Genomic DNA, 22,679 nt, shown 5'->3' on the forward strand with positions numbered 1-22,679 from the left:
GTTGCACAGATCAGGGGATTATTCTGCCCCGATGTCAAACAACAATCTGTGTATCCTCGGGTCCTGTGTATCCCGTGTATTCCCCAGAAAAAGGAACAGGAACGTGTCCCCCTTTTGCCCAAGAGCCTCTCGAACCTTGTTGGTCTGGTGTTCCTGGATTTCCACCAACCCATTCATGGTTATTGCTGTGTTTATGGGATCCATCCTTTTGAGGTGACTAATCAGAGCCCAAACGCCATGACACTTGGACCCAGTTGGTGTCTCGGCAGTCACTGTGTCTGCCTCTGCTGCGAAGGATCCTCGTATATCTGTGACCTCGTCTGGTGTCTGTTCCTTCCTCTGTAAGAGACAGAAAACCAAAACACCTCTCTGCCTAGCTCTAATAATCTAATGTTGTTATCTACTGATCCTCTGGTGATTCAGAATTGGTTTAGAATATTCAGAATGTCCCAGGGACTTATTCTAATCATATCCTATGTGTGTGTAAGCGTGTTTGCATTTAGCCCTCTGCACTCAAAGTCAATACCTGCAATATATCAGTCCGGACCATCACGCCGAACGAAGCTTATGACCTTCAAAAGACCAAGTGCCAACTCATTATAAGCACATTTGCAAGGTGTGTAAGAAAATTATTAAAACCACTCATTTTAACAAAAGACATCAAAAACAAATTAGCCATTTCTAATTCTAACATCTGCCCCCCGTTTTCACAAAAATCATGTGTTTCCTTCCGCCTACCGTCCCACGGTTTCCTCTCCAGTGTGGTACTCAGCTTCTCATGAACACAGGCATGTTATCTTCTAAACGCTTTTCAGTTCATTTCAATGATTAACGCTTAAACATGGAAATAATGATTTATGCTTCTCACTGGTTCTCTAAAAAGTCCGGAGACCTCTTGGGTCACTATTAGCTTAAGCTTTACCATACCTAAGTTATTAAAACACAAATGAAGTCATAAAAATGTTCATATAACCCTTGTTTGATGTTAAAACTCAACTTCCCCCCTTTTTTGACACATTCCCATGTGTCAAATCAACGGAGCTAGAAAATTAAAAGAAAAGGTTAGTGACCTCATATCTTAGAAAGTATCAGACTTTCTATTATCCAGTGTCGTAGCTCCAGTCCTGTCATCCTGTGCCAGGGAATGAAATCAATTTAAATGTCATGTCAGATCTGTTCAACTCCTAGCTCCGCCCAGAGCCTGCGTCCGCAGAATTGCCAAGAAACAAAACCTGTATTAATATGAACTTCACTTGAATATGAACTTGTTGACTACTTTTGACACAGCAAAGCAAGATTCTCTCCTTCTCAAGGACAGGCACTGACTCCCACTTATCTCCTGGAGCCAACTGTCCCTTATGGAGACACAACATTGCAGCTACAAGGATTTCCAGATTGTTAAGGTGATCGGTGTGCTCCGAATCAAGTATGTAATATTAAACAAATGTTGTTTAATCAACTGCCACTACCTAAAACTTAGCAAAAGATATAACTGAATAAAAGATCACAAAGAATAACATGATATCAGTGTTATGTAAGCGCGTGCGGCCTTCTATGCTCAAAGTCACTCCAGTCCATAGATCAGCCAGACATCGCGCTGACTGTAGCTTTTAACCCGTAATAACTTGAGCACAACTCTATAATGAGCAACAAACTGCAATATGTATAAAAGTGATCATAGTTACACCTGCAATGAAAGATCATATGATTATTCTGACACCTGTAAATAGAAGTTTAACCTGAGGTTATAACAATCACCGGAACACAAATGTTAGTATAATGTCAAAAGCTTCAATAAATCATTAACGCAATGCTTGTTATATGATTCTGATGCAATAATAATGCTGATGCTAAAATAACAGTAAAACACCCCCTTTTATCCCGTTTACAAACCTCACAAATAAACGTTTATCCATGCCTCTTTTAATTTTATTTCCCCCTGTTTTTCCCTCACTGACCACAGCAGGGGAAACTTTGTTTTGATTCAGCCATGAAAGCAGCTCACCTGATTCATCACTGAGCCCCATCGTCACTGGCGTCTGACAGGGTGGTGCTGCATATTCTTCCTTTAATGTCTCTATTTTCAATCTGTTAATTAGAGTGCTTAAACATGAAGTAGACTGCGTCCACAACAAGTCAATACAGCTGTAAATGTGGCCAATTATCAATCTATAACCAAGCAATAATGAAAAATAGCTTTTATTTTATGCATGTTTTTAGTCAACCACTCACCCAGAGGATCTTCAATCCCAGAAAATTCCTTCTCCTCATTTAGTCCGTCCTCCTTCCATGCCCTGGTAACTGGTCCATCCAGAGCCATATCATCTCGAAATATACATACAACAAGCCAAACCACACCTTGGTCACACCAACCCTCTTCCGCCCTGAAGATGTCCAACGCCATCTTAGTCTGGACCAGGGTGTTAATAGATTTGCCATTTTCATTAGTTTTTATTTTTATTTAGTTTCGACTTCAGATTTTCAATTTTATGTCAGTTGTAATTAGTTTTTACCAATTGTTTGCTAGTTTAGTTTTGATTAGTTTCAGTTATAGTTTTAGTTGTGTTTGCAATAATTAAGTGTAACACAATCCCAGTTTCATCATATCAGTCATGCTCTTCTGCTTATCCTTGGGTATTGAAACTATTAACTCTTGCAGCACCAGGTGTTTGCAATTTTGGTTCAAGTGAATTGATAAACTTTTTGAAGGCAACTGACTCACACAGTTATTTAGATATCCCAGTCCTGTTGTCTCGGGATGCATCACGCTGCCTTGCCTGGGGTTAGCTTCTGTTTTCTGGTGATGAGGGTTGAGTGGGGGGAGCTCTTTGAGGAGGGGGAGTGTGCTCCCCCTTACCTTTTCAAGGTAAGCTAAGTTAGCCTTCTTGTGTGAGCTTCTCAAGTGCACTTTAAGGTTTATGGGATTTTTCTCCCTTTAGAAGTGTCCCTCATAATTTGTCTCTTTCCACTACATGACACTTGCTTTATACTAAACACAGTCATATTTAAAGTAATTCCAAATTGGACTCTGGCGCTTTCTCCCGACTTTTCCTGACATGATTCTGCGCGTGGACGGAGCAGCAACACAGACGACTTGACTAACGTACTGCCACCTGCTGGCATAATGAGACGGCAAGAAAAAATCTGGAAACTAAACTTCATTTTCACCCATGACTATTGTAGGACACGCACACCTCAATGAAAACTAAACACATTTTGCTATAACTTCAGTTAATTTTAGTTAGTTTTGTGAACGCTCATTACAGTTTTAGTTAGTTTTCCTTTTTTGTTCTTATTTTCATTTCTGTTAACGAAAATGTTTTTTCTTTTTTTTTTCTTTCACTTCTAGTTTTCATTATTTCGTTAGTTTTCGTTAATGATAATAACCTTGCTCTGGACTGTCAAAGGTGACTTTAACGCTGACTGTTCCGACAATTCATTTTATAACATTTCCTGGTCAGATTAGCCAATCTCTGCACTCTGGAATCAACATAATCAACATGGTCAATATTTTTCCTGCGTGTTATTTCACCATCTTATCGATTCCAGCTCTCCATCCGCATGTGGTTTGGCACATTATATTTATCTAAAACTCCACTCTGTCTCTAAATGTTTTGAAGAATTTTTCAAGGCGGGGCTCAAATTTTGAGAATTTGACCATAAGTGAAAGTTATGGTGTTATCACCCCCTTTTGGGGCTTACCTTTCCCAGTTTTGATGATATTCCTCCCTATTCTTTGCAAGTACCCCCTTTTGGTGGCGAGAAACTGTTGGTGTGGTCAAGTGGGTGCTGTAAAAACAAAAGCTCAGGACAGAACAGTCACCAGTCATGCACTTCATACAAAATTAGCATATATTTGATTTCATATTGATCCTCTGAGTGTAATGGTACATTTTAATTTGAATTTCTCAAAGCTAAACAAAAAATTTTCTTTATTTTGCTCTTGTTCTTGTGCAGCACCACCTCTCAGCACATGCCCCTGTCAGTCATATCTCTATTTTTCTGAGTTATTGACTATTTCAATGAAAGGACCTAAAAGATGGGGACCAGTGATTATCCTTACATATCTCCATTTTGAATGTGACAAGCCTATCATTCCCCTTTTATTCATAGACATCAATAGAGGGGTTTTTTTTGGCTTTTTTCTTTTTTCCTCTATAAAACTTAATTGGCTTTTTACAGTGGCCTGCTATGGTTAATAATAACATGTTCAGTCATGAGTGAAATCAAACCTTTTCTTCACTTTAGCATTTAACCTTCCCAACAATATAATGTGATACATTAATCGAAACACAGCTACTAAAACACAATTTTCTTAATGCAAACATCAGTAACTCAAAATTAGCAACCAAAGGGTTAAGTCTGCAGTTCACACTCATGTGAAGATACAGCCTCCCCCTTTAGTCTCTGTCATCCTTCTGTTCTTGTAAAAACAAATCAAAGCAAGACAAAACATCCACCCTTTTTTATAGGCTGGGTGAATTGTCTGTGGACATTTACTAATCCTAAAGTCGGCACCATTTTTGTCTCAGTATCAAGTCAGTTAAAACTTTTAGTCGTCAGTCCATCACCGTCCAGCCACATGCATACATCCACACACATTCATACCAGAAGTTGCTGACAATGGAGTCTCACGCGCAACCTATTCGAGCCTCCCTCACCAGCAAGATGACATCATCATTTTAAAGGAAAACAGTTCCTTGTTTTTTGACTGGATTGACTCGCTGCAATCCTTTTAGGCTCAGGACTTCTCATGTGATCAATGTCCCATATAAGTGAATTTCTCCCAAGCCCATTATAATCATGGAGAAAAACACTTTGCGACTGTTTTCAGTAAGAATATTTTATAGCGCTTTAAAGTTCAATCTCTCAGGCCTGGATTAAAGAGCTGATTTGTTAAATCAGGAACTCACAAAATACTTAAATATCACCACCGGTGGATCACACCTCTCAGATGTTCTTATTTCAGTGCACTGTAGCAAAAGCAAAAACAAACGTAACCAATAAAATACTCATATAATAACAAATACTGGGGCCCATTGCAAACATGTCCAAGCATAAAACCATCTTTCTCTCTCTTAGAGAAAGAAAACAATCCAAACCTCACTGATGAAATCAACCTAGTGTTAAGCAAAACCCAAAAATCAACCAAAACTTCGTCAGAAAGTTTTTCTCCCTCCTGGGACAATATTGTGTAGGAATACAGGTACCGTAACTCCTTTTTGCCCTGACAAAAAGCATGTTGGATTTACTTGATTCAATAGTGGACACTGGTTGCACACAAATGTATTCTGCTTTGGCAGAAACTTAAACAACTGAGTTAAATCAACACAACCTATTCATATTGCATTTTGTGTTCATAAAACACGATTGAAACATGTTCAGATGGAGTAAGTTGAGCTCCTGGAATATTTTAATCCTTCACAATTCTGTCAGTTTATTTCAACACTATTCAATAGCTTTTATTCAAATTTTACTTGGTCACTTAAACAGTACATGTCGTCTTCATATTGCATACGGTTCAACAAAGTCTAGATCCTGGTTACCATAAAAATTGAATGGGTCTACAACAACTACCATCCTCCTATCTTTCTCCTGGTTGCAGCAGGGCCGGGAAATAACCCTGAAGTGATAGGTTACCAGGCAGGGTACACCCCGGACAGCTGACCAGTCTATCAGATAGAAACAAACAGCCATTCACACTCACATTCATGGATAATTTAGAATCATCAATTAACCTAGCTCTAATAGCTGCATGACTTTTCACTGTGGCAGGAAACCAGAATACCCAGAGAGAAACCACTGCAAACTAGCCAGACTGTGGATTTGCACCCAGGACCTTCTTAATGTGGAGCAACAGCACCAACCAGCATGCCAACAATGTAGGAAATACAGGAAAGCTATGATTTCCTGTATTTGATGTAGAATTCTTTTGTTCTTGTCCTTGACAGGTTAATCCACAATAAATAGCAACAGCATGCATGTGGTGTGTGTGTCGTTGTCTGCCTCTTATAACTCCAGTGATTTTCCTGCAGTTTGAAATCTTATGCGGTGTTGTGAATTCCGTGAGTTCAGCGACTAACCACTCTTATTAGATTGTATCGTGTCATCTCAATGAGAACAAATTGAGTTGTTGAATTTCGTACAGATCTTTAAAGCCTGAGGCAATTGTGTTAAATACACGCGAGATGCTTACGTAAATCCAAGGGCTGGCCCCTTTTTTTCTTTTTCAGTGTGTTCCTCCTTCAATTAAATCTCAATCACAAAAATGTGGCGCTCCGGAATAAAACTCACACCGTTAATTCATCATTTTCACTCTGTACCACTGCTCCTTATCAGGCTGTGTGAAGCACAGTAAACAATTCAGTCGAGGCCTTAAGCCATAAACAGACATCACGCACAGACATTGTTTTCATAACCAAACTGCCTTAGACCCTGTCCCCTAAATCTACACAAATGCCCTCTGGGTGACATGAAATGCATTTAACCAATAAACAATCAATGGCTTCTTCTTGTTGTAACAGATTTTGTATTTGGATGTTTGTGTACAGCATTTTGCGTGTCAGCATAAGCATTTGTTAGTAAAGCCTTCTTCATTGCATCAGCGTGTGTGTGTGTATCACTCTTCATTGCTCAAGCGTGTGCATGTGTGTGTGTGTGGATCACTTCTCAGTGAATTGAATCAGCATTTCGATTTGTGTGCGTGTGTGTGTGTCATTTCTCACTCAATCAACGAGTGCATATGTGTTCATATGTGCGTTTCTCTTCATTCTGAATCAGTGTATGTAGATGTGTGTGTTTGTGTTCATCACTTTCCTGTTCTGGTGTTCTGGGTAAACCATGGCCTGAAGCGTGCCCTGGGGTCCTGCCCTCCTCCATTTCAGTCTGTTTGCATCCATTGGTGCTGCTGCTCAAAGTTCTGTCCATACTGGTTCTGGCCCCAATTGAGGCAGTCCTTTTCTCCAGTGTCCTGCATCTTCTCCTTGTCCAGCTCCTCCTTAACTTGATCCTTTTGCTTCTGTAGCTCCTTCAGGGCTTGCTCCTGCTGTAGGAGCTTCTTGTCAGGTTTGGCGACCTCCTGCTCCAGCAAGCTCTGGCCTGATTTCAAGTCCTGTGTCTGGGACTCCAAGCCTGACTGATGGGTTCGATTAGCAGCCAGCTCCTCCTGAGCCATGCTCAGTTTCTGCTCTGATGCCTTGAGCTATTACTGAGGGCAGAAACCTCAGAGTCTTTTCCGTACACGTCAGATTGAAGTTTATTGATGTTTTCCTTGCTTTGCTCCACGGCCTTCTGCAGCTCTGCTGTCCGGCTCTTCTCAGAGGTCAGCTCCTGGCCGAGCCCCGACACCTGTGCCTTCAGCTTATTTTCTTCTTGTGCTTTTGTCCATTCTGAGGTGCCTCCTGACCTCAGTTACTCCTCCTGTCTCTGGCACGCCCTTTTTGCTGCCCGATCATCCGTGTTGGTCTGTCACTGTCCTGCACAGTTTTAATGCAGAGTTGTTAAGGTCAGCATTCTTTTGCTCACCCTCACTTTTCATCCGGGCTTAATGGGCGTCTCGTCAGAGCTTTGTCAGCTGAAGCTGTCTGGAAATCTCCCCCGTGTAGTGAAACGGGCCTTGGATTTAACGCTCTCCGTCTCCGCTGCATGAGATCGCTTTCCTGCAGCACTGTTGACATTTGCAGGTTGGTGTTGTGGGTCCAGCTGCTGTAGCATTTGGTCAGGGTCACATCAAAGATGGTAGAGGAGAGAGCAAAGATGGTAGAGGGGAGAGCAGGAGTCCAGGTCAGCCTCGGCAAAGCAGCCTGTAATCAAGCATAAAGAGAAAAAACAAAAACAAAACAAAAACAAACGAACAGGAAAATGATGTTGTGTTGGCTGTGTTATTCGGAGAGGGGAGAAACAACGGGGCCAGGCCCTGTGTCAGCCTTCTCTCCCCCTTTTTTTGTTTTTTCCTCACTATATAATCAACTCATAACCCACCAAGCTGACAGGACAACACAGGTACATGTTAAAATTGTTAAGATCATGTTTAAAAGCCCATAAAAGGAATTTTCTTTCATTCAGTAATCACTTGTATTAATCAATCAGCAGAAAACGTGTCACAATTTGAATCTTCTAACCACTAAATTTGTCGTGTCATCACTGGTTGGTCAGACCAGTGTCTTTTTTTTTTTTTTTTGAAGTTAAGTTGTCCTGCAACCCAGAGAGTTTATTTGTTAGTAGTGGATAAACTTTATCATTCAGCAACAGGTGTATGTTAAGTTTCGCTGCTTTAACCTTGCTGGAAAATCTTCACGTGTTCATGAATGTAATAATTATAATAATAATAATAATGGATTGGATTTATATAGCGCTTTTCAAGGCACCCAAAGCTTTTCATTGCGTGTGTGTGCATTTGTAGGTGGGTTAATTTAACTTTTTTTTTCAAACGAGGCATTTCTCTAACGCGTGCCTTTCTCATATATTTCTTTGGTTGTGTGTGTGTTTTTATTTTGTTTCCCAAATTTTGATTTCCCACCTTAAATAACAGCATTCCATGTCTACAGCCAGGAGTTAGAGCTTGCTTGTGAGATTCAGGGACACATGGTGCCAATAACAATTCAGCCAAAAACTTGCCTGAAAATTTCCAGTGATGGTAACCGATAACTGGAGGAGAAGATGTCCTTTAAGCTTCTTTTCAGGGTGGGGACAAAGCTGGGGTCAAGCTGTAAACTTTTGAGCCAAAGCTTGGCCTGTCTGTCAGGTTGAGAGAAATCCACCTGTATTAACACACTAAAATATTCACTTAGTATTTCCTTTCTGAAAACATCCATTCGCTTCATCTGCCTAGATTTTACTCTCTCTCGGTGCATACTTCACACAGTCAGGCAGTTGCCTTCTATGGGCATGCAGAGTTCCTGTCACACACACACAGCTGAAATTTGTGCTTGATCACACCCTATATTATGATCAAACCAACAGTAAATCAGATGTAACCGCTTATATTATTGAACTGAACCAAGAGTCACTTAAAAATCTTATAAATCCTGCTTCACACCACAAAACTGAAACAAATCACAGCTGTATTTATCACTCAATCTCACTCTGCCGACTGAAGTGCCGGTCTAAATCATGCACGATTTGTCTCTTCTATATCAAAACCCAGCCAAACATCAAACATTCACCGTAGTCATTCAAAACTTCATTTGTAATATTATAATCACAAAACTCAGCGTCTTATTTAAAGGGTTTTAACAGTATTTGCAAATCATAATTATAAAACTCAAAAAACACGTTAAACAGGAAGCAAAAGTCCTCTGTGTGCTTCACAGCAGCCACCTCATTTGCATGTTCACACACCGTCTAAAAATAGCTCGCAGCACTGCAGCGCGCTGTCGTCACACACAGTCTCGTCTCACACACAGCTCTATTATTTTATATTACAAAGACGTCTTATATTTACAATCACTCTCAGGCCTGACAGCTTTAGCGCCTACACAATTTTGACAAATTTAAGTTAACGGGTCCAACCGAAGAAAGTCCAACTTTTTTGTAATCAATTAACCAGTATCAGACTCTAACTGTATCTGGCCTAATCTCTAAAATCCCTAACTCAATTTAACAGTGTCCAAAAAAGCGCAGATACCGTTACAAACGGTAAGGAGACTCTAACTCCTAGCTTATTCCAGGATGCCCTGTACCCCACAGTTAAGCCAAACTGAACTAACCCTGTTCGCCGACAGGTCAAGGTCGCGCGTCCACGGCCAGGAGGGAGCGTAACCTCCGGGCTATGCGCTTCTTAGCAGACTCCAACTGCCGTCCTATAATAATTTATAACACTTTAAACAACAGTCAACCCCCCAAAACAAGAATATGACTGAGGCAGGTGCAACCTAGTGGTCAATGGGGACTCCAACCCACAAAATGACCACTCAGGTCCACTCTTATGACCAATTGGGACTCCAACCCACAAAATGACCAATTCCCTATCAAACTACTTGGGACTCTAACCCAATTTCTTAGCAGACTCTAACTGCTTTAGCAGACTCTAACTGCTTTAACTTCTTCTTAGCAGACTCTAACTGCTTTAGCAGACTCTAACTGCTTTAACTTAGCAGACTCTAACTGCTTTAGCAGACTCTAACTGCTTTAACTTCTTCTTAGCAGACTCTAACTGCTTTAGCAGACTCTAACTGCTTTAACTCATGAGATTTTTCATCAAAATCAAAACAGACATCTACCAGTAATTTCAGTGAGTAGACTTTAATTTTATCATGTCCAATTTGGCACACTTTGGAAATTGATTCAACAGGTAGTGCCTTACCTTTGTATAAGCCGGCTTATGCCCACTCACGTCAGACCACTGGCTTGTGCCTGTCCGTTCGACAACCTCGGACCGTCCAAACCTCCAACTTCCACCCCAATACCACAGGACGAGCCCCCAAAACTGTTACGGATTCAAATATTGGGGATGGATACAAGAGGAAAAACCAAAATAACAACACTGGTCCGGCTGGGTTGAGTCAAACGATGATTTTAATGATCACACGCGTGGGAGATGGACACCGTACGCAGACAGCATCAGATCTCAAAATGGTGGAGCATTGGGCAAACTCTTATAGCCTCTAGTGGCCCCCACCCAATCATAAAAGCCTAAACATTCACATTCTTTCTCTCACACAGCGCCTAAGCTACGACCTTGGCTCCCTGTTTATCTGCTCCTGCTGAGATGGGGCAGAAAACTCCAGTATGTTCTGTTCTCCTCTAATCAGACAAATAAGGCGATGACTTTCTGCGAACAGTATTTCTTATAACTCAGCAGTATAATGCATCATAAAACAATATCATTCATTCACAATAAATCAGCAGTCTAATGTAATGCAAATCAGTTTAACAAATGCAATAGTTATCACCGTCTTCTAATTCAGGAGAATAATGCAAACTAAAACTACATAATAATTCACAATCTTTAATTAAGGGTCCAACATGGCATAAAATAATATTATAATCCGACAGAAGCAACAATGCTCGATTGCTCTAAGATTTTTATGACTCTCCACTGTGGAAGAGCACAGATGACAATGGTCCCCACAAAGCTGACGATGGCCAAGGTCAAGCCTAGAAGGTGTCTTACACCAGCCGTCATAATGAAACGTTCTCTTTATAGATAAAAGATGGTGTCTCCTCGAGAGCTGTAGTCATTTATCTGTGAGAGATGATCTGAGCAGGAAGTGGGTTTTATGTGGGTTATTTATGCTCGGGGAAGAAGTTGACTGTGGCTTCCTCTCACTGGTGTAAATTTTTAATTTAAATACTGGCAGCAGGGCTCCATGCACTTTATTATAAAATGTATAATTATTTTGCCATTTGTTTGGCATGTGGTGACTTTTAGAGAAATGCAGGCAGAGATTATCATCATCTATCAGTGTTAAATGATCAATATTACTGCTGAATGTGTTTAAGATTGAGTTCATTTTCAATACTTTTTTTTCTGTTTAATGTTCAGCATCATACTCTATAAATGTTTGCGGTGACTGAGGACCAGGTATAGCTGGACAAATCAGTTGTTCATGAGCTCAAAAACAAAGGCCTACATTAGTAGTGACATCTGAGGATTTGTCAGGGGAATTCACTGCAGTCTGTTGAGGTACTGGCTCGGAGCGTGTCATCTTATGCACATGGTGTCTCTATAGGGGAGAGTGGGGTGAGTTGTGCCAGTTTTTACTTAAAGTGACTTTAAAGTGAGGCCATGACAGTAATGCTTCCAAATAAAACATTTACATATAACTCAGGATGTTGTCCATCCCTGGAAACCATAACTGTGGATCTGAAATATAGTTTTTAAGAAATATGTCTTTCTGAAAAAAAGTGGTCTTGCGGCACAACTTGCCCCTGGTGTGGGGTAAGTTGTGCCTTTGGAGAGAATACTTTGGGGTAAATCCTGCCACTGATTATGAAAGTAAAACAGTATATTTTGATCTCAGAAACTGTAATGCTATATAAAAGCTAGACAAATCTAACACAAAATTACATAACTAAGGTTTATTGAAAGTTATTTTACAACATCAAAGGCTAATTTTTTTACAAGACAATTTTACCACTTGCGCACATCAAAAGTCAGTTTTCTTAAACAAGGCCTGGATCACATAACCTCATGTTCAGAACAAAATGAAATTTAAATGAAGACGAAATTAACTGCAATTCTCTTCACAGACTCCATAACATCAAATTGCTGATGATACCCACTGCTGCCTTCTGGCTGTACCCCCAAGTTTTTGTGGTGTGGGTAGTTGTTTTTTTATGCACATCTTCTCCAGGCATGACTCAATCATCACTTTCTTTGAAAGTGAAGATGGCTTTTCCATTCACAGACCTATTACTACTTCACCTTAAAAGCATTGCAACAGTGTTAGCACCATCAACCAATCCAATCACAATTACTTTCATATTTACATATATCAAGCTATAGTCTCTAAATAAGAAAACAACTTTCCTTCTCTGTGAGCTATCTGCATTTTGATAACTGATAATGAACATTTGGGGAAATAATTATTAACCCTTTAAAGCCGGTCGGAGCAGACACGCTCCATTTTGCGTAACTATTTTTAAATCCCAGTAGCACTGCAACCACGTAAGCTAGCGCAATAATTTTTTTTGCATATGAAACTGGAGGAGTTGTACTTACATCTTATGCCATCAGCTTGTCCTAGGTCACAGTTTCCTTCCACATATAGCTTTGCAAAAACTGCAAAAAAAGCACTTGCAGCAACAAAATCATAATATTCCAGAAACGCGCTTTGCCGATCCGATCAGCTGTTTGTAACACTTCCTACATCCATCAGCGTGAACGATCACATGTCCGGCATGACCTGCCCGAAACCGGAAGTGACATCATTTTGCGGAAATGTAGTTTTTTACCATCGTGGCCTTATGAGCCTATACTTGTGTTTTTAAAAGTTATGTTTGACTTTATGACTTTCTGTGTCGTTTCTGGGATGCTGAGGACTCATATTGCACTGCTGGAAATATTTTATTTTGATGCATATGCAGTTTTTTTTGCAAATTTGCACTATAATATATTTTTTCGTTTTTCCTGCAGTATATGAAAATTGGTGTATCTCAAAAATAAAACTATGAAGACACTTAAAATAAATTTCCTTTGGTGAGAAACTAGTTTGTGCAACTTTTTTGTATTTACAGTTTTGAGGGATAAGCCTCTTAAATTTCTCTAACTAGAAATATATGTTAATCAAAAACGATTTTAAATTTTTTTGTAGTTTATTGCACTTTTTTGCAATTTATGTAATTACTATGCACTTAATGCATACATATTATTAAAATTTGGGCTATAATGGTTGTATTGATGTATAGCAACTTGAAATGCTCCAAAAATGGCTCCACAGCATGTAAAAATATACTATAAGCTCTGGCGGACTTGGTTCTATGGTAGATCTTAAAGGGTTAATGTTCCCTATTACTTTTTCTTAATATATGCACACTTTTATATTCCTGCCAGCTGGATCAAAAATGTTATTTCTTTGCGCATACTCAAATACCCTGAACTGGCTTTATAAAGGGTGCTAGTACCTTTAAATGATCTGCCAGCTCTTTCTCCATGTTTGTCAAAGTTTGATTGGCAAGTCCAGATCGTTCATATCCTTTTATAGTCTTATTTCTTTTCCATCAATTTTTCTCTTCTCCATGTATCGTCTTAATGCCATCCTGAATATATTCATCTTCCTCAACACCTGACCAATGGACTTCTCCTTTTCCACCTTGTTCACTGCTCTGTCCATGTCCTCTAAAGGAGTGGAAGCCCTGCCTGTCCTGCCTATTATAACTTCAGTCTATTTATTTTTTTGGTCTTAAATTAATAAAGTCCATCCATCCATCCATCTTCATCCGCTTTATCCGGGGCTGGGTTGCGGGGGCAGCAGCCTAAGCAGAGAAGCCCAGACCTCCCTCTCCCCAGCCACCTCCTCCAGCTTATCCGGGGGAACACCAAGGCGTTCCCAGGCCAGCCGAGAGATATAATCTCTCCAGCATGTCCTGGGTCTGCCCCGGGGCCTCCTCCCGGTGGGACATGCCCGGAACACCTCACCCAGAAGGCACCCAGGAGGCATCCTTGTCATATGCCCGAACCACCTCAGCTGGCTCCTTTCGATGTGGAGGAGCAGCAGCTCTACTCTGAGCCCCTCCTGGATGGCCGAACCTCTCACCCTATCTTCAAGGGGGAGGCCAGCCACCTTTCGGAGGAAACTCCTTTCCTTGTATCCGCGATCTCGTTCTTTCGGTCACTACCCACAGCTCGTGGCCATAGGTGAGGGTAGGGACGTAGATCGACCGCTAAATTGAGAGCTTCGCTTTTACACTCAGCTCCCTCTTCACCATGACGGACCGGTGCAGCGTCCGCATCACTGCAGCTGCAGCACCAATCCGTCTGTCGATCTCCGGCTCCCTTCTCACATCACTCGCGAACAAGACCCCGAGATACTTGAACTCCTCCACTTGGGGCAGGAACTCATCCCCACCCTTTTCCGGCTGAGAACCATGGCCTCAGATTTGGAGGTGCTGATCCTCATTCCCACTGCTTTACACTCGGCTGCGAACCGTTCCAGTGCGAGCTGGAGGCCATCACCAGTTCAAAAAAAGCGCCCCTCCGACAGCCAAACCCATCTGTTCTCTGATTGGATTGTTACATTTGTGATTGACATGACATTCACCAATCAGATGAAAGGAAGAAAAATAGGGTCAAAATTCGTACTTGTAACTTGCAGGGTTTTTTTTGGCTAAGTCCACACACAAATCTTTTTTACGCACGCACAAATCTTTTTTACACACACAAATCTTTTTTACACATACAAATCTTTTTTACACACACACAAATTCTTTTTACACATACAAATCCTGATTTACAAGTACAAAACTGATTTACAAGTACAAAATATTTATGACCACATTTTGAGCCCATAATAATGTGGTAGTTCGTTTAATGTTGAGATTCAAACTGCTCTTAATATTTTTGGCCACCAGTTGTCACCAAAGATACTGAAGAAGTCACTTGGATGAGTGACGAAATATTTCTCCGACTGAAAACGCTGCGTCCAGCTTAACAGAATCAAACTTTGAGGGCAAAGAGAACTGTGTTAAAAAGCTTTGAGTAATTCAGTACAAGAGTCAATTCTTCAGAGAAATTAATTTGCCCATCACTACTTACTTCAGTTCTTCTAAAGCAGGAAGAGTCCTCCTGTGGGCAGACCATCAGAACAGCGCAAGCCCAGCAACCCCAAGAAAGAAAAGAAAACCCAACCCTGACAGACTAAGTGTGTACTACCATTTATGATTTTGTCTTTGGGGTTAACTTTGGTGTTACCCTGAATTTTCTTTACTAGAAAAGTGGTTCACTCAGCTCCAGTCGCCACCTCCCCGTAGCCATTTCCACTCTGTCTCACAATCTCTGCTGTCAAATAAACACTCGCGTAAATAGTTTCCTCTGCATCTTGGTGTCTGTATTTGGGTCCTTTCCTAGGGTGACCCTTTGGTTCATGACAAATGATGGTTGTAGATCAACTTGTTGAAAAGTTTTTAACAAAAAGCGTGTTTTACGGAGATTGTCCAAAAGTTCCCTACATAGATGGTGATTTTGATTCCTAAGCAAATAGTGCAGCCATCCTCAAACCCCATAGAAAATGTAACCCAAGTGCACAAATGTAACTTTCTGAGTGTATTGGTGCACCTGGGCAGGTCTGTGCAGATGTTTGAAGAGGCGGGTGCTCAAAGTTACATAGAACCAGGTTGAATAACAACAACCTACATTCATCAAGAATTTAATATGGAATGGCATCATACTACATCACTGTCATCAGAACAGTTGTATTTAGGTTGCAACACACCTAAATACAGTTAGTAGGTCATTAGCAAGACTCTATAAAACTTCACTGCATGCTGAGGTGGCAATTCAGCCATTTGATTCATGTTACAGCAGCTCATGAGTGAATGAACATGCTGGAATAAAAGTACTTTTAGAAGTGCATTTTTTTCCCAAACAGCAACATTTACTTAAATTTACTTGAGTAGGGTTCAGGGTTGCCACTTCAGCATGCAGTCAAGTTCTATACTCTATACTTGCTAATGACCTACTAATTTTGTTCAAGTGTGTTGCAACGGGAACACGTGGAAATATTTCAGGATGCCGGCCCTCGAGGACTGGAGTTCGAGACCCCTGTTCTAGTCATTGACTAGCATTCTCTGTGCCGTTAAGGTTGAGCATTGGTTAATGAGAGTCATGTAACTGATGCAAGCCAGATCCTTTTAATTAGAAAAGTTGTGATTAATAGTGAAATGTTATTGTTGAGGGGCACGGCCAGGACTCCACACACATACACATTAAAAAGGGTGCAGGTGCTCAAGCCCCTTCTGCACGCCACCCCACCTCCACTGTATGCACTTGCACCTGGCTTTGTTTTTCATCGGATTTCACTTTGCTGCATGATCGTCACGCAATCAACTGTGGGCCAGTTGATTTTGTAACATTTAATACACTGACTGTGCTGACTAGTTATGTATTGGTTATCTTTCTGAAGAAAAGCTCAAACTGTATAAAAAGGAATCTGATTTGTGAGATCAGGGGCCTCTGCATGCAATGTGCACAAATGTGTGTGAATAAGAACCACCTGTGATCCTCTTTGCTCCAGTTTCATTGTGGCAACATGTATACTTTGCAGAAACAACCGTACAAACCAGTGACCACAAGTACAACATGAAAACAAACCTTTTACCACATGCTCAGAACAAGTGTTAATCTTTTTAATTTCTTTGACTTTCTTCTTCCTTGTTTGTATTGTATATTAATTATATATTAATTATTGTGTTTTTATTGTAACCTTTACGTTTATGTTTGACTAAGAGTTTTCTTCTTTTGTTTGCCCCCTGAATTCCCCTCTGTGCCCCTCTGTGTCTCTCTACGTCAGTGTGGTTTTGGTGCCTCTGTCTGTTTGCTTCCTTTAGTTTAAATGTTAGACCCATATGTGGGTTTTTAGTGTTTTAGTGTCTTGTGGGTTTCTATGGCCTGATTCTTTGTCAGGTTGGCAATGTTTTCTCATGCTGGTGTGAAACATTGTGGAAAAAAAGTTAAGGAAGAAATGAGTAATTTTGAAAAGCCATCGTTTTGTGATGGAAGTTTTATATTAATGTTACTGTCAGACATCACTGAGGTGATAATTCAGTCACCTATTGGCAAAATTATTTGCTTATTCCCTTCAAGAATTTGGCATATCGCCATAAAAATGTATTCTAAAAATACTGTACTACATATATTACAAAGAAGTGTAGTTTATACAATATGTGTGGTTGCCTGCATGTGTTTTCCAGAATCCATTCTGTGGTCAAACTTCATTACATTGTGCCCTAAGTTCTTGGAAATAATAGATTTATGTACAACTTCCTTGTATGGATGCTGGCAAAGTCAGAGTCTCAAGACAGGCCAAAATGTTTTCATCAGAGTCTGAGGCAAATTTTCAATTGGAGCTTGGAATTTGCCCCTCGGCATGCAATATTGTGTGTCCCTGACCAATTGACACAGATTACCTGTTTTATTTAAGAATTTAATTTGATAATTCAGTTAAACATTGTCAGACCACAGGTCTGCTTGTCTTGAACAAGACGAACTTACTTCTTAGCTAGCTCTTAACTTAGGCTAGTAACTTGATTCTGTTCACCTGGACGAAGTGTTTTCAGTGGGAGAAATGTTTCATCACTTATCTGCAGAGATGGGCAGTAACGCGTTACTTGTAATCCGATTACTTTTTTCAAGTAACGAGTAAAGTAAGGGATTACTATTGCAAAAACGGTAATTAGATTACCTTTACTTTCCCGTAGGAACGCTGCGTTACTGCGTTACTAAAACCGTGATTTTTTTGCGAGAATGTCTCATGACAGTGACGTAATCAAGTGCGACGGTTGTGACAACAGCTGTGTGCAGATCAACAGTGGATCATATATTGAGTATAAGAGAGTATGAGCGTGCAGCGTTTAAAGTGTGGAAGTACTGACCTTACTTTAAGTTTGATTCCATAAAAAGTGACAAAAACATTAGCGTCCATTAGCATTGTGCGTGGGAAGAAAACATCTTTTTACAGCGAAAAAACCCCCTAAACTTCCAAGCAAGCTCCGAGTGCGCTACCACGTAATGGGAAATTCACAGAGAAACTGCCGTATCCTTCCACTGACCGCTGCGGCACACCTGCACCAGGGTAAACCTCCGCCTACCCAACTCCTGCTTTACAGGTGAAAATAGAGCAAAAGGATCGCTAGTCTTTGATTTTATTTATTTTCTGCTGTGTTTTACTTGCATCTATTTGAAAGACTGAGTGTAAACACAAAAAAAAAAAAATTTATGTGCTGGAATGTGCAGAAAATAGGTTTAAATATTAAACAAATTTCTTCCAGTCAGAGAATGTTGCATATAATTACATTTTTGCTTGATGCATAAAGTTAAAAGATTAAAATTAATAAAACTATAAAAGTTTTAAAAAGAGACTTTTCCTTTTGATTACATTTTGTATGATGGATTATGCAGAAAAAGTAGAATTGGGCTGAAAGATCTATCGCTTTATCACCTATTCAGGTTGTAAATCGTGTTTTTAAAAAGTAACTAAGTAACTAAGTAATTAATTACTTTTGAAAATAAGTAATCAGTAAAGTAACGGGATTACTTTTTGGGGGAAGTAATCAGTAATTAGTTACTGATTACTTTTTTCAAGTAACTTGACCAACACTGCTTATCTGCAGCTTCTCTCTTTGTTTTCCCTCCAGAACCCCATTCCCTTACAGAGATTGTTTGCTCATAACTCATAAGCTGGGGAGGAAATGGTTTCTCACTAACTCAGAAGATCATCATTTATCCTGGAAAAATAGTTTGTTGCTCTATAAAAAAGTTCTCACTTCTAAAAAGCTAAAGGAGGGAGGAAAGAGGAAGGAGAAGACTACTAAAAGATGGGGCCTGTGTGTGCGGCTCGCCGTCAGCTGTTACGTGTTTTGATTCCACTAACCTTGCTTATATCTGTTTTTCTCAACAATATCTCTACTCTTTTTGTGTATGATTTCCAATCGCTATTAACCATCTGAGCCACTGTTGATGAGCAGTATCATATGGCCCCAGGAGGCGAGGATTACCCAGTCCCACCTTAACCGTACCACTGTTTCTCCGCCATTATCCACCTAGCCTTCCCCTCAGGAAGAATTCCTACGTAAGACGAGGGAAACGGGGTGGAATACTGGTAAAACTCAGAAACTGCGTTGCTACTTACACGGCAGTATTCCCGTTGGTTAATCTTCATGCTCTTCTAAAGAACTTTGCCTCGGACAGCAAGTTGTTTATCTCCTGGCGTTCCCTGTAATTGGCACCTCGTTGGATTGTACCGGTGACTCCACTTCAAGATATCCAGCGTCCATAGTATCCTTCCCCCAGTCTTCGCAGGGGTGGAGTGGATTACCAGAATCTTCGCCCTCTACGTCGATCATCCGAGCCCGCAGTGAATACTACGTTAGCTAAACTGGCCCTGGTTAACGCCAAGTCATTAGCTAACAAAACCTTCATCCTGAATGACTTTTTCACCACTCGTAATTTGGACTTTCTCCTGGTGACTGAAACATGCCTCAACTTGTGTGAGTTTAGCCCGTTTTCTGAACTTGTTCCCCCAGACTGCTACTACCTCAATTCACCCTGAATCACGGGCCGGGGCGGAGAATTAGCCACTGTTTATAAAAACAGCTTCAACTGTTGTCAGTTAACAGCAGACGCCTACAGCAGCTTTGAACTGCAGTTATTTGAAATTTGTTTGTCTACTCCGGTGCAATGTGTGCTCCGAAATATAATAAGAACTCCATACAAGAGTTTTCTGAATTCTTGACAAGAATTTACCAAGTTCTGAAAGTGTTTTAATTGTGGGGGATTTTAACATTCACGTTTGCTGCTCAAACACTCCGCTGGCCAATGACTTTTTAAATCTGATAGACTCATTTATTCTTGTTCAATCAGTTAACGGCCCAACACATGAACATGGTCATCATACTTTTGATTTGGTACCATCTTGTGGCTTGTCACATCTTGACATTGAAATCTGTGACATAAATTTTTCTGACCACATGCCAGTAGTATTTGAGTTTCCTCTCTTAGGTCAGCCCATCAAATCAGATGTGCCTAAATGCAGATCTCGTATGATCAACTCAAATACTGCAGATCGCTTCGCTTGTTTGTGTAAAAATTTAAATCATGCATTACCTGCAAATAGGCCCACCCATTTAACTACTGACAACTGTCGGGATGAACTATTATTTTACTGTTACTATTCATTCACTCTTTCTCTTTAACTCAACTTGTTTGGAAGTACTTGAATCTATTGATTGATTGAAAATATCTTATTATTTAATCACTAAAGAAAATAAGAACAACCCTCGATTTCTCTTCAGCACTGTAGCTAGGCTCACCATACGTCCTTTAACCTGTTGATCAGTATGCCAACAAACCCGTATCTAGGAAGTTGGCTTTGGCTCTTTGATTAAAAAGTCTTAATCTCTGATTCTGTGAGTTTTCACTAGTAGATAATGCAGGGTTCAGGAGCCAGTCTGGGTGAGGGGGATTTGGCCATGCTGTATGACCAGAATCACGGAGACCTGCACCCATGTCGCTGCTCTTCTGTTTAAAGTAGAAGCAACAGTGCGGATCTGTGGCACAAGGACTGTTAGAGATGTACCTGCATACTGGGTTTTGCTGGGTAATATGACCAAGATACAGCCAGAGGTTGGCCATAAGATAGACTTCTCCTCTTCAGATGCACAAAAAATGGCTCTTGATCAAAACATAAAGAGACCAAACATTCTTTGGACAGATGAAACCTACATGAACCTCTACCAGAATGATGGCAAGAAAAAAGTATGGAGTAGGCATGTAACAGCTCATGATCCAAAGCGTATCACATCATTTGTAAAAGATGGCAAAGGGAATGTGATGGCTTGGGTGTGCATGGCTGCCAGTGTCACTGAGACACTACTGTATATTGATGATGTGACACAGGACAGAAGCAGCCGAATGAATTCTGAGGTGTTCAGAGACATACTGTCTGTTCAAATCCAGCTAAATGCAGTCAATATCATGGCCTGGGTCTGAGGAGGCAGGACTTACGTATTTTTATACTTACCTCAGGCTGGCGATCCTCGGGGGTTCCCTGCACCGCAGTTGTCAGTATTACTCTTATTTTGTGGATTCATTGCTTTCTTGATCCTCTTGCTTTAGTTTACTGGTGAAGAGGGAAGACAAGGCAATCCAGGGATGAAGAGTGGCAGAGTAGAGGCAGGCAGGTAACAGCTGAGTATTTATTTACAGGTTGCAGCGATTTCAAGTGTCACAGGCTTTCAGAGGAGGAGAGCTAGGAGAAGAATGAGAAAACAATGTCAAGGTATGTTTGGTATGTTTGGTATGTTTAACTTCGGATTTAAATTTTACCAGAAATTACTCATTTTGTTAAAGCTTCCTGCTTCATTGTCTGTTTAGCGTATGATAATTTTCTTTTGGCATGAGGTATCTTTTACCTGCTTTACTACATTTTTGGGAGAAAAATATGCACAGGTGGATATATTTTTCAGTAGCTGTATAAGAGTAGTGCAACAACATTTTAGGTGCGGCTGGCAGTGCGGCTAGCTTTACTGTGACTCACTCTACAAGCGAGGGCTCACTTGACCACAGTGTGGAAAAACAAGAGGGTACTCTGCATCACGAGTGGGGGGAGTAGTGACTCACACCAGACCTACACAGTTTCTACAAACTGCCGAGCAGTTAAACCACAGCAACATTGAGATGGTGAAACGGAAAAATACTCATTATGCTACAAGTAGAAGATAAGGCTTTCTTTTTTCTTTTTAACCAGTCACCTATTCCATGTGAATATAAAATGTTAGCTCAAAATGACAGCTGAGGAGCTGCTAACCATCTGACTGAGATCAGGCACAGGATGCCAGACAGAACATAACCCATAACAACCCATCAAAACTTGCCTGGAAAAAAAACAATAAGCCATGGAAGCACAATAACAATGTGCTACCATGTATAAGTATTGTAATTTTCATATAATTATTTCTTTATTGAAAAAATGCCAATAAGCATCAAAATAGAAAATATTTTTGATACACACACACTGACCTGCTATTGTAACACGTCCCTAGTGAGACAGCAACCAACAGATTATATCTGGTCCTGGAAAAAACAGGTAAATGATAAGATAGACGCCGAGACGAGAGCTGGTAGCACACTAAACCGTGTCACTAGGACGGAAGTGCCCCCTTGTGGCGCAACTTAGGGTCGCACAATTTGTTGGATCTTCAAGAAAAATCACAAAATTAAGGCCCTTGATGAACAAAATTGCACACGAAAACATATAACGTGACTATACAATACGGTGTGTCACACTATAATCAGTATCTCACTTATAGCGCCTGGAATGTGACATTTCAAAATGCAGACTAACCATTGTACATCCAAAGTAAAAATGATACTTAAAGATGTTACATGTTCTGAATGTGATTTAAAAAAACAAAACAAAAAAACACCCACATAACACAGTGTTTACTTCCAGACAATGAAAAATACACCTGTAGTATACAAAGACCATCAGTTCTTCTTTATATATGAATTTAGCAGGGTGAAA

General features: G+C 40.4%; 1 protein-coding gene across 1 annotated transcript in view; it reads right to left on the reverse strand.

Annotated features, from left to right (window-relative positions):
- Positions 1-22,272, reverse strand: part of LOC146379284 (claudin-4-like) — a 24,153-nt gene extending 1,881 nt beyond the window's left edge. Inside the window, exons 1-2 of the mRNA XM_084940500.1 lie at positions 22,175-22,272; positions 11,006-21,404 (exon numbers count right to left, since the gene is read on the reverse strand). Of these exons, the coding sequence (XP_084796626.1) occupies positions 11,006-11,125 (120 nt within the window). The 5' untranslated portion in view covers positions 11,126-21,404; positions 22,175-22,272. The remainder of the gene's footprint in view (positions 1-11,005; positions 21,405-22,174) is intronic.
- Between the last annotated feature and the right edge of the window lie 407 nt (positions 22,273-22,679).

Source organism: Perissodus microlepis, chromosome 10 (genome assembly GCF_051167445.1).
Source record: "Perissodus microlepis isolate ML-2025 ecotype Zambia chromosome 10, ASM5116744v1, whole genome shotgun sequence".
Taxonomy (NCBI): Eukaryota; Metazoa; Chordata; class Actinopteri; order Cichliformes; family Cichlidae; genus Perissodus; species Perissodus microlepis.